Here is a 13,815-nt window from a genome sequence, read left to right on the forward strand (position 1 = left end):
CAGTGAAAGAAGAACAAGAACAAAAGAGTTCCTCCTCACAAGGCTTTGTCTTTTATGCTAAAGGTGAGTTATCTCTGCTTCCCCTCATAACCAGAACTGGATCACACTTGATCATTCTGGGTTATACTCTAGGTCTACCACTTGATCATTTGCCACCTAGGATGAACTTGAATTCCTTTGACTGATTTGAGCCATCACCATACTCTGAGGCTGGGGTAGGAGCCTACCTACTTCCCTACCATCAAGGATACCTTGATCCAAGCCCAGAACAAAATTGGTTTCTGTCATCAGAGAAGAAGTATGTGCACAATATGCATACACACACACAAAATGTATTTATATTCCACTCAGAAAGACCGCTTGAAGCGCACCTATGAGTCTTCTGCCATTACACATATGCCCCAAATCAACTAGCATCTGCCTTAATTCATTTGTTGCTTAGCTGTGGTTTCTGAATTATTTACTGCATTCACTTAACCAACACTTATGATGTCCTTTCTATGTGTAGGTATATAAATTGTGGGAATAAAAATGAATAAGACATGATATCTATCCTTGAGAAACTTATAGCTCATGAGAGAGGCAGAATATAGGTAGGAAATTACGATGCAATGAACAGTTTGTAAGAATAACAGGAAGGAAAGCCAACAATACTCCTTCATCATCTTGCTTTGGGGTAGATGTCAATTCTCTTGCTCTTGGCCCTAAAATAGTCTATCAAGAACTTGATCATTTTGCCATTCCATAAAACATCATATTGATCCATTATTTTGATGGCATTGTGCTGATTATCTGATGAGAAAATTAGCAAGTGCTTACATGCCTTACTAAGACTCTTGTGAATTAGAGGATGAGTGATAAGTTCCACAAAAATTCAGGACTACCACTAAAGGTGCAGTTTCTGGAAGTTCAATGGTCTAGAGTATGTCAAGATATTCCCTCTAGGTACAGCTATGGCATAGAGTTAATAAAACCATGAGAGACCATGGACTCTGAGAAACAAACTGAGGGTTCTAGAGGGGAGGAGGGTGGGGGATGGGTTAGCCTGGTGATGGGTATTAAAGAGGGCACGTTCTGCATGGAGCACTGTGTGTTATACACAAACAATGAATCATGGAACACTACATCAAAAACTAATGATGTCATGTCTGGTGATTAACATAACATAATAAAAAAAAGAAAAAAATCTATTGATCTGGTCACTTAATTTATCTTGGACTTCTTTGCATTAGACTATACTTATAGCTAATTAATCTAACCATATTGGTTACTTTAGTTGTTTCTTACAATCTAGGGAAGAACAAATAAGATGTAACTGTTATTCCTTAGAAAATAAAAGAATAAATACTTTCCCTTAATTTGTTGGCTCTTTTTTTTTAGTTCAGGGGGGTAATAGGTAAATGGGTGAAGTGCTTATATACAATAAATTCAATTAATTTTTTAAAAGTTTATAGTTAACATTTTGAATTGTTTTTCTATTTGTGTTTTCTTAGATATTTAGATTTGCTCAAGGACCCAAACCTTATTAAAACCCAGGATGTGTTTACAGTCATCCGATATATCTCATACAACAGCTATGGGAAGAATATGGCCTGGAATTGGATTCAGCTCAACTGGGAATATCTAGTCGACAGGTGGGATAATCAGATAATGGCTTGTTGTTCTCTTTGTTTGATACCATCAACAAGTTCTTTCTTTCTCTCTTTGTTGTACTTTCTCTGACATCTATACAATATCTGGAATAGCATATAATTAGAAGTAAAGGATCATGGTATTTTCCTTCTAGGGAAGCAATAAACTAGTTGATTTTAGGCCTAATTCCTTTTCTGGAAATTATTGTTTCCAACTGATCTACAGAGTTCTGAAATCTGGAGAGATGCCTAAATTGTATTATTTTTAGTTTGGTTAAAACAAGTTAAGGTAACTCTCTCTGTTGTGTTAGCACCTACTATAATGCCAGGCACATATTTAATTCTCAAGATTTAATGAAAATGAAGCGAGTTTCTGGACTTGGGTTCAAATTGGAGCCTTATATCTTACTGGGTTTATATGGATGATAACTTTTATCTCCCTTGACCAGATAATTATACTTTAGGTATTAAAGGGACCTATATTTCCCAGGCAATAGCAATTTTAAAATGGGAAGTAGAAAGGACAAGAGAGGAGCAAATCAAACTAAAGAGATGCTTTCCCAAATTTCTTATTTCTTCAGCCCCATTTAGAAGAAATGTTGCTATTCTTGGTCCTAATCCTCTAAATTTAGTGGTTATTCCTATTAAAAAAATTTTTTTACAGACTATAAAGTAGAATCTAGATTATATATGCCAAATAAATGTGTAAACATTGACCAAAAGACCCTTACTGTCTGTAATCCCCACACTGGGAAACAGTTATCCTCCCCTAATCGCTCCTGTTTTCCCATCAGCACTACCTCATTGATAATGACTGCCTTCTCAGAAGTACTAACTATGAAGATAACTTTTATTTCCATTCTCTTTTCTACCCCACAATTCACCAGGCTGCCATTAGGTTCATTCACATTTCTCATCGTTCTGAGATCCAGATTATATCTGTATCTTTCAACTAAGATACCCTACATTGCTTGTGCCTATTTGTGATGAAGTTTTGCCTTTTCTGTTCTTACAGTGATGGAGTGTAACTGTTCATCCATCTCTATAAAAATTAACTGACATGTATGTGTGTGTGTGTCTGTGTATGATGCTTTGTCCATCTGTTTATAACTGTTTCAGTGAAACGCATGACTTAGAATTAATAAATCTTCCTATTGAGAACATGTTATCTGAAGGTAACACTTCATGTTATGCAAGCCAGTACATTGCATTTGTTTAATATATGCCTACTGAAATGTACTGAGTATTTTGTTTTAATCAAAAAGACTATAAGTCTTTCATTTTTTTGGTACATGATGCAGGAAACAGATGCAGATGAAGAAGAATGCTTACTTTTGAATTATGGCGATTCCCTTATTGCTTATTAAATATAAAGTACTTTTCAAGGCCTATTTGAATAGTTTTGGTGTGATTTATTTCAAATAAGATATTTTTCATTTTAAAAAATTAGTTCATTGTCATACCTCTTAATAATTAATAACTAGAAAAAACAGGTGTTATTTTGTCATAAAAGTCATAAACATCTGACCCTAAAATAAATTAATTAGGCCTAATCCTGAATTTTTAAAAAAAATAATAAATTGATATACTATTCCCAGTGCTAGTTCCAAAACCCTTGCTCAAGGCTTTTAATATTTCTTCATAGTCTAATGATTTAATTCTCATGAGGTATTATTTCACATAGCCTCAAACATAAAAGCATATTACAACCACATGTTGGACACAAAAATAACACCCAGTATTAATTATGGTTAGTTTGAATAAATAGAACTTCCCTGCTAAAATTGGATAGGATGAATTAAACAAAAATGAGCAAGCTTTATACAAATATTTCCAAACTCTTGAATATTTTCCAGAATTCAGGATGAGTGATTTTCCTGCCTAGGTTCCTGAACAATTTATTGTCATCCTAAAATAAATAAGCTGCTTTTTTACAAAGGGTTTTGTCATGTAATTTTTATGACAACTGATGGCCACACCACTAATGCCCTTTCTAGTTTGAGACTTAATCAAAAAGTTCCAAAGATATTTCTGCAATTAGTCTTTGCTTTTGTTTATTCCAGTAAGGTCTTAGATGAAACTGTGAAGATGAATGAACTCAATAAGTCAGTAGTGTGGTGTGCTAAGGTTTGATTTTAATTTATGACTATGGTTGAAAATTAAGTCAATGGGACATGACTGAAACCATTTAAAGACTGCCTCAAAGACAAAAAAAATTAGTAAGAATTAAAAAGTTTTATGTGCATTGAAATAATTTCTTTTGGGTAATATAATAATACTTATGTAAGTATTAAGTCCAAGAAGATGATTGTTATATAATATTATTTTTTAATATTTAAGATAAATCCTTATTTTAGTTTTAAAAGTAATTAACATGATAAATATACGGCATGTTTCCCTTTAAATGTTACACTTTATATGCTATTGGTTTATTGGGATAAACATATTTTGTTCTTACATTTTTTATTATTTATACAGGGAGTTGCAGTCTTTATTCAATCTATTCATTGCTAGTTCCCCAAAATATCCTCTAATTTGTAGTCACTAGGAACAAAACAGAAAAGGACTATTATAGAGTTATAGAAGGTCACTGAGAAAAATTGTTTTCTTACCTCTAATTAACAGACTTTCTTTGAATCTACAGAATATCATTATAGCAACTTAGTGTGATTTCCTTTTTTAAATCCCCCATTTTCTTATTATAAAATGGGTAGGTATTTTTTTGCACAAAATACAGATAAGCAAATATAGGGATATAAAAATCACCTGTGATTCCACCACCTAGAAATAACCCTTGTCAGGAGCGCCTCAGTGGCTCAGTCGTTAACTGTCGGCCTTAGGCTCAGGTCCTGGGATCCAGCCCCACATCAGGCTCCGTGCTCAGTGGGAAGCCTGCTTCTCCCTCCTCCCTTCCCTCTCCTTGTGTTGCCTCTCTCACTGTTTCTTTCTCTGTCAAATAAATAAATAAATAAATAAATAAATAAATAAATAAATAAAATCTTTAAAAAGAAATAACCCTTGTCACACTACTGTTTTCCTTGAGACATTTTTCTATGGCTGTTTATTTACAGAAATGGAATCATATGATGCATATGGTTTTATAACCTGCTTCTCCCCCTGCATCATCCTCTATCGTGGATGTCTTTTCATGTCTTTAAGTATGCTTCCTCAATGTTATTTTTGATGCTCAATCATATTTCAGTGTATAGATATATCTTAGTTTATTTAGCCAATCTCTATCTGTTGGATAATAAAAGTGTTCCAAACTTTCTGATGAATGTTGCAGAATGGCCACCCAGAAAAAAATTTACTATTAACTTTGCCCATTTTTCCAACCCTTGCTAACACTGAGGGCTGTCTTTAGAAATATCCTTGCTAATAAAAGACCTAAATGTGAGATAGGAAGCCATCAAAATCTTAGAGGAGAACACAGGCAGCAACGTCTTTGACCGTAGCCACAGCAATTTCTTATTAGACATGTCACCAGGGGCAAGGGAAAGAAAAGCAAAAATGAACTATTGGGACTTATCAAGATAAAAATATTCTGCACAGCGAAGGAAACAATCAACAAAACTAAAAGGCAGCCACTGAATGGGAGAAGATATTTTCAAATAACATCTGATAAAGGGGTAGTATCCAGAATCTATAAATAACTTATCAAACTCAACACCCAAAAAACAAATAATCCAGTTAAGAAATGGGCAGAAGATATGAATAGACATTTTTCCAAAGAAGACATCCAGATGGCTAACAGACACATGAAAAGGTGATCAGCATCACTCACCATCAGGGAAATACAAATCAAAACCGTGATGAGCTACCACCTCACACCTGTCAGATTGGCTAAAATTAACAACACAGGAAACAACAGATGTTGGCAAGATGCAGAGAAAGGGGAACCCTCTTACACTGTTGGTGGGAATGAAAACTGGTGCAGCCACTCGAGAATAGTATGGCTGTTCGTCAAAAAACTAAAAATAGAACTACCCAATGATCCAGCAATTGCACTACTAGGTATTTACTCAAAGGATACAAAAATACACATTTGAAGGAATACATGCACCCCAATGTCTATAGCATCATTATCAACAATAACCAAACTATGGAGAGGGCCCAAATGTCCATCAACTGATGAATGGATAAAGAAGAGGTGGTGTATATATACAATGGGATACTACTCAGCCATCAAAAAGAATGAAATCTTGCCATTTGCAATGACCTGGGTGGAGCTAGAGTATATTATGCTAAGCAAAATAAGTCAGAGAAAGACAAGTACTATAGGATTTCACTCATATGTGGAATTTAAGAAACAAAATGGATGAGCATTCAGGAGGGGAAAAAGAGAGATGGGGGAAACAAATTATGAGAGACTCTTAACTATAGAGAACAAACTGAGGGCTGATGGAAGGAGATGGGAGGGCAATGGGATAGATGAGAGATGCGTATTAAGGAGGGCACTTGCTATGATGAGCACTGGGTGTTATGTGTAAATGATGAACCAATGAATTCTCCTCCTGAACCAATACTGAACTGTATGTCAAATAACTAGAATTTAAATTAAAGAAAAACAATATCCTTGCTAACTGAGTATATAAAAACTGATATCTCATTTTATTTTCTTTATTTTTTTAAAGATTTTATTTATTTATTTGACAGAGAGAGAGTTAGCGAGAGCCAGAACACAAGCAGGGGGGATGGGAGAGGGAGAAGGAGGCTTCCCACTGAGCAGGGAGCCCGATGCAGGGCTCAATCCCAGGACCCCGGGATCATGACCTAAGCCGAAGGCAGACACTTAACGGCTGAGCCACCCAGGCGCCCCTGATATCTCATTTTAAATTATAATCCTTTTATCCAGTAAATACTGTATAACATCTACTAAAAGCTAGGCACTGCGCTTGGCATTGAAGATACAATAGTAGAAACAGACCTGGATCTCTGTCCTCATGGAGCTTAGGATCTGGTAATGGAGGCCAATATTAATTAAAGAATCACACAAATGCATGTACAATTAAGACTGTAATAACTACAAATAGAAGAAGTTCTGGTCACACTGAAAGAGTGTAAAAGGGGAACTGACCAAGTCAAGAGAATTTGGACATTAAGGGCTTCCCTAAGGAAGTGATGGTTGAGCTGAATTCTAAAGGAAGAGCAGGAGTTACTTAGGTGAACAGGAGGTGAAGCATTCCTGGCTGAATACCTTCTATCAGAAAAGAGAAAAGATAAGGGCCAGACTTTGCAGGGTCAGATGTACGATCTGGGCTGTTGTTGTAAGAGCAGTGCTAAATCACGAAAGGGTTTTAAGTAAGAAAGTGAAATGCTTGATTTTACTTTGAAAAGAAAGCTCTGGTGGTAAAACACAGACCTAGGTGGGGGCCAGAGTGAATTTGAGAAAAGCGGTCAGAGAGCTATTGGAGGAGTCCCAGCAAAAGGTAGTGGTAGATTGGACTCTGGCAATGAAGATGAAGAGATAAGAACAACATTTAGAGCTTGGTGAAGTAGAAATAGGACAGAAGTGAGGTGACAAGGATAATGCTTTGATTTCTAGAAAAGGTAAGGAGAAGGAGAACAATGAATTCAGTTTGCTATTTATGATGTCTTTGAGTCTCTTTTGAGATGTTGAAGTGGAGATTGTTTCAAGGAAGTTATAGTCCCTTGCCAAATGCTACTTAAGAATTGAATAAATCCAAGACCGAAAAATGCCCATTAGATTTACTGGCATAAAAGCTATTGGTAACTCTAGAAAGAGTTTTTCAGGGGAGTGATGGTGGCAGAACCTAAATTGAAGCAAAATAATTAATCAATCAATGGAGAGGAAATGAAGATATGAAATGTAGAGAACTCTCTTGCAAAGTTTGACTATGAATGGGGAGGTGAGAGAAAGGATATTAAGAGAGATGCCAGATCAAGGAAGAGAATTTTTTTCTTTTTCTTTGTGGAAGATAGTTTTAATATGTTTAATATATTTTAAAGCTGATGAGAAAGAGCCAGTGAAGAATGGGAGATTTACTATGTAAGACAGAAAAGATTCTTTTAAAAATAAAATTTTTAAGAAAGTGGGGAGAAGTTGGAGCCAATGTACACATGATAGAAGAAAAACAGGTGTCTTTGTATGTCTGTAAACTAAAAGATGTAAGAGTTACTATGTATTTTCTCTGTGAATTAGAAGACAAGGTCGTCTTTGTTGGAGAAGGAGGGAAGCAGGAGAATGTCTGGAGGTTGGAAGAGAGTGAAAACACTTGAAAAAAGTAATTCAGGGATTAAGAGAATGAATTGACCAGGGTAATGTAGGAGGACTCTCAATGTGGAGGGTCCATTTAAGATTGATATTCATGAATTTATAGTGAAACATTTTGGAAAAAGTTGGGTGACTTCCCTTGGAAGATTAGCCACCTGGCGCAAACACAGAGGAAATGCGCAGTTGATTTCATCCAAAGCTGGAGTTTTGCTAGAAACAAGTTATTAAACTGTAAGGGAGTTTAGGGCTTAGGAAAAAAAATGTTATTGAGAGTGGTAGACCATGGAATCTAAACTATGTAAGGAAACAAGTGCAGGAAAAGGAAGAGCTGATGGTCCAGGAGAAAGTAGAGCTAGGGATGGTCAATGGGCCCGAAATCCAGATGAAGTCAGAGAATGGTCATAGTGAAAACTGAAAGGTAAATTTTATCATGTCTCTAAATTTTAGAGACAGTGTACTTATTGATGATCGCAAGGTATGATCATGGGAATTGGCGGCCACGGTAAAGAAAATATCATTGGGAAAGAGAATGTTAAGAAACTAAGGAGCTGGGATGTTATATTTACCATCCATGTGGACCTTGAAATCACAGCTTGGAATAGAGAGGAAGACTAGGAGTCAGGTGCTAAAGTGTATCACAATTTAGGTGAGGGAGAATAACTAGAAGGAACAGAGGTTTTTAAAAAGAGTGGAGAAATAATGGTCTGGAATCCACAATGGGGGAGCATGAGCACATCAAGTCCATTTCTGACCTGCTTCTATGAAGGATGTGGGGAAAAAAACGTTCTCCAAATAAGAAGAAATATTCCCTGGAAAGGGATAGTTCCAGAAGGCTAGGTGGAAGGGATCAAGAGATTGGGAGATCTCGGAGTCTGTCAGGGGCGAGGAAGTACAGCACATACATTATTGGGGCAATGTTGAGAATAGATGCCTCAGAGTCTTATATTTGGGATAATGACTGTTGACATTAAGTAAAGGGAAATTACTTACATTAGACTAAGACATGAGAGATGAAAGACATGGTGGATTTCAATTCAATGACGATTATGATAAGAGTGAGCACTGGATCTAGTTCACTGAAAATCATTATTATTAGAACATTTCCTCTTTTTTCCCATTGGTACATTTTCTCTTTATGTTTCTTTTGCAAACTGCTGATTCATTTCTTTGACAATTTCACATTGGTGTATTTCTCGCTTTTACCAATTTGTAAGTGTTCGTTGTATAGTGAAAATATTTGCTCTTTCCACAACAAAAAAAATGAATTTTGACTTAATTTTATGAGCTTTTTAGCATAAAAATTAAAAAAATACATACGACAAACTTTGTTAGCTTTTGACTCCATGGCTTCTGCTTTTGTTATGTGATAATTTTGAAATGTAAAATTTCTTCTACTGTTTGTTTACCTCTCCCTATAGCGATATGTTTTCTTTTATCCTTCCTCAGCATTCCAGTGGTTCAAAGTTAATACATAATTCTTGTGGTTGTTTTTCTCACACTGTGATTGGTTGCGATGAGATTTTTATCTGTATCACAATCATTTGTATTATGGTCTGTAAGGAAATCTCTGATTCTTGCTCTTTATGAGAGAAGGTGCAACAAGGACAGGAATAGAGTGTCATCTCTAAAATCCTATCTTTACATTTAGCTTCCAGTGTCTTTGCATGGCCTGACTAATATAGATCATATAGGCCGATACAGACTAATATAGTAGGCGAGTAGCTAATAAAGCTTTTTGAAAGAAGAATAAATAGCTTATATTCAAATTTCTGTACCTGCGGGAAGATGCATGGAGGATTTGTCAGGGTAAAGGGGACTAGAGCTACTTTGCTGTATGGGAAACACAGAAACGCTGCAATGGACATACATAATTATTTCTCACTCATGTTAGTCTCCTGAAGTGAACACTCCAAGTCATTAAAGGGTTCTGCCCCACGAGGCCTTAGGGCCTTATCCTGTCGGTGTGGCTGAAGCTTGGAAGAAAGGGGAAAAAAAAAAAAAACAAGAAGTCGAGGGCAAGCAATTTTCCTTGACTTAAGCGAGGAGGCAGAGGTTGAACTCCTGTCCCGCTGACGAGAACTGAGGCGCCCGTCCGCACCTAGCTGTGAGGGAGGCGGAGAAATGTAATCTCCATCGGGGTTCTCCTGTGCGCAGGACAAAAGAACAGATCGGGAGAGTCCAACCAGCGGTCTACCACATCTGGGGTGGTGTTGTGGCTCTGTCTACAAAAAGGCTGAAGGATGTACTAAGAATTTTTCCTGAATAGAAATTTTAGATTAAATGTGTTTACTTACTGTGTTTGCTTACTTTGAAAATTACCGTTTTTAAAAACCCGCAAAATCAAAAGGAAATGTCTGCATCTAGAGAAAGGATTTAAAGTTCTTGACACTTATATTTCCTCTTCCTTCTTTAAATTTCTCTTCAGATATACACTCAATGACAGAAACCTTGGCAGGATTGTCACCATAGCAGAACCTTTCAACACTGAATTACAGCTCTGGCAGGTATGAAGTTAAATCTAACCTCTAAACTTGTCCAGGAAGAACAGAATTAAACTCTTTTTTTTTTTTTTTTCAAATGGAAATGGCATTTTCTCTATTCAGATCTCAGAGGACAAGGAGAAAGTAATAATTTTTATATCTAATTAAATGTAGACTTATTTTTTCTAAACTAAAAACAATTCAAATAACCAAGAAACAAAGTGTAAAAGTTGAGAAAGCTGAGGCCTTGAGAGGCATAGAAGGCCACCTGAGACCTTTCGGCTTACCAAAGTGTGGACAGTATGTTTCCCCTTCCTTTGTAATTGCAACTTGGAATAAGATGGTCAAGATTTGATTCCTTTCAAAATTCATCGTTTTGGAATTTAAAGATGTTTAGGTTTCAAATATCTCAGTTCCCAGAGGGAAAAATGTTTATTAATATTGGAAAATTGAGATTGTGTGAATTTTCAATGTCTGTATATTACATATTGGAATGTTAACATTTCTTCTGAGCAAAATAATTCTTATTTTTGTTAAGTGGCAAACAATACTATGATTGAGTTTGGGGGAAGGTTTTGGGAGGAAGACAAAAGAGAGAACCAAGATTAACAGAGATGTTATTATGAGGCCTTAATAAAGGAGCTGAAAGTATATTAAAATATTCCCAACCCCTGGAGTGAAAGGCTAAGCAAAGCCCGCATCCCACAGACTGGGTTTTCCAGGGAGCAGGCTGAGGAAGGCACAGAAAATAGAGAAGCAGCAGAAGCTCCGAGGGGCACGCAGCCGCTGGTGTGCTGCTCTCCTTCCCCAAGAGGGCAGATCCTCTCTAGACCTGACGTGCTGCCCAAAGTCCAAAAGCCACAGGTGACGATTGCCAATCTGAGAGACGGGCTCAGTCTAATTGATGCACCAGTACATGTAACTCAGTGTTGTGCGATGATCATGAATTTCCAAGGAAGAAGGAAACCAATCTAGCTTGTAAATAAAAGCCTTGAAGACTAATTGGGCTGAAGATGACTTTCTTAATTATTGTCCTCTCTTTTCTAGATGGAGAGCTTTTTCAAAAAATACCCAGATGCTGGAGCAGGAGAAAAACCTAGGGTGCAAGTGCTGGAAACAGTGAAAAACAATATCGAGTGGTTAAGACAAAATGGAAACACCATAAGACAGTGGTTTTTGGATTTACCTTAAGAATGGTTGATGTGTCCAAATATCATATTTTAATTTTGTGAATCTATTGTTTCTCCTATTACATCTTTGGTGGCCGAATTTATAAGCACTGTGGAGGGAACCTTATACGCAGATACTGCTTTTGCGAAGTAATGTGTTTCTGTGTCTTGCAAAGCTTTTAAATTGTTTATGAAGGAAGATGCTAATAGAGTAGTTAATGCACTCAGGGATTTCTTCTAAGTGTACTTCATAGGAGATTCTTTGCAAACTACAGAGAATTTAATAGCCATTTTCATGTCTCTAACTATCATTCTTTATATCTTAAATCTGTGAAAATAGAACAATTTGGTCTTAGCTTTACATTTTTAGTACCAAAGAAACACCCCTTAATCTTCTCCCTTGATTGATTTTTAAAGCTTAAATACCAGTACTTGAGGGACCAAAGTTACCATCTTAATATTTATTTTATTATTCAGAATTATACATATCTAATATCATTGTATTCACATGTGTCTTACTCCTTTAAATCCTACCAAAGTAACCCAGGTTTAAATTTTACTCAAGGATTGCATGAATTAACCAAAGAAATGGCTATTGCCTTCACTATAAAATCAACAAGAGAACTCTCTTCTCCTTTTTAAAATAAATCTGAATGATTAACCTGAAGAAAATATGTTGTTTTCCAGTGTCACTTTACTCTCAAATAATAATGACTACAGCATTCCCCAAATAATTGAGCGTGAGGCAAATGCAATTCAAGAACCTAGCCTTTTTCATGCTTGGTACTCTGTCGTCCTGTTCCATTCCCTACAAAGCTCCTTCAAATATGCTATGACATTAGAGGGAAGATAGTGCTTAACTTTGCTCCGTGGATTTTAGAGAAAAAAGGCTAAATAATTGGAGACTGGTCAGGAAAGAGAGAAGGCTGATTATTCCATAAAACTAAATGGAATTAGAATTTAGCTTTGATCTAACCTAGCAATCTAAGTGTGAAAATGAGGAAACCCATGTGTGTCTCCAGCATGACTCTGCATACCTGAGGATATATCTTCTTATAGATAACTTTTATGTATAAGCCCTTAGATCCTAATCCATACAGAATAGCACTGATCAAATTTATATTCGTGACTTGATTAAAGACATCAGTTTTGTAGAAGCTGGTGGCAAGAATATGTTTAATATGGCACTTGATGCCTAGTAGATCCACAATTTAAGTCCAATAGACAGCAAAGAAGGTAAATGACTATATTTCAGTCTGCTATATCTAGAAAATCTAAATTTATTTGGAACTTTCAGAAGTATAAAATAATTTAAGATTGATTTGATGATAATTGAAGCACATGAAAACAATCAAAATCTTAGCTTTGACTTTATCTACATAATAATGTGCCTTAATTAAATACTCTCAGACTTTGTAAACTTTCCTACTGCTAATTTTTAATTATTGCTTCTCAACCTACACAGCGAAACTGACAAATTCAAAGCAGACTGGAGGGGAGGGATTTAAAAAAAAAGAAATTTCCAGACCAGAACTTTAAAAATATTATTTTAAATGACTTCAGAAGAAAAAACACATTGACACCATAAATCATCAGGAAAGCCCTACTATCCTCATGAGGTTTAACACCCTAACTTCAAATTAATCACAATCAAAACCAGCACTTGAAGTCTATGTATTGTTTCAAGTCGACAAATAAGAAGGGTTTGTCCTGCTTTATGTAATAAACACATTTAAAAAATATATATAAGTTTGAGGGGGATGGTAAATAAAACAATTCCAACTTGCCTCCAAGTCATTCTGTTTCATTCCATTTTAAGCACTAACATGGAAAATGAATTGTTTAGTTCTCTTTGCACCACGTGCAAAAGAGCTGCGCACACTCTGTCATAATGACTTCACTAGTCCATCAGGCCCTTCTCAAACAGCATCTGCTTTTTAAAAGGCTGATGACCGATAGACCTATGCCGAAAACAATTTACTACTCTGCTTGCTTGGTTTGTCCTGATTTCCACAAGGGAGGAAAATTAGTATATTGTTTCCAAAATTAAACTGTAGTAAGCCACCAACTTTTAAAAATTAAATGGAAGAAATGATCAGCAAGGTCATGTAGCAAGGAGCAGGGCCAGTGTTATTGCCTTGGACCTAGGCAGTCTACTCCTGTATTCCAGATCATTGCCATGCACCCACATAAAAAAAAAAAAGGAGTCATAATAATGACAATAAAAGCATCTACTGTGTATTCGGTGATTATTATTTCCCATACATTCAGGCTTTACCTGCATTCTTGCATTTCATTCT

At 36.0% G+C, this 13,815-nt stretch overlaps 1 protein-coding gene across 1 annotated transcript in view; it reads left to right on the forward strand.

The window, feature by feature from the left end:
* Positions 1-12,541, forward strand: part of ENPEP (glutamyl aminopeptidase) — an 83,891-nt gene extending 71,350 nt beyond the window's left edge. The window contains exons 18-20 of the mRNA XM_032398880.1: positions 1,494-1,634; positions 10,292-10,370; positions 11,394-12,541. Coding sequence (XP_032254771.1) covers positions 1,494-1,634; positions 10,292-10,370; positions 11,394-11,537 — 364 coding nt within the window. The 3' untranslated portion in view covers positions 11,538-12,541. The remainder of the gene's footprint in view (positions 1-1,493; positions 1,635-10,291; positions 10,371-11,393) is intronic.
* The last annotated feature ends 1,274 nt before the right edge of the window (positions 12,542-13,815 follow it).

This window comes from Phoca vitulina, unplaced genomic scaffold, assembly GCF_004348235.1.
Source record: "Phoca vitulina isolate PV1807 unplaced genomic scaffold, GSC_HSeal_1.0 scaffold3, whole genome shotgun sequence".
In the NCBI taxonomy this organism is placed as follows: Eukaryota; Metazoa; Chordata; class Mammalia; order Carnivora; family Phocidae; genus Phoca; species Phoca vitulina.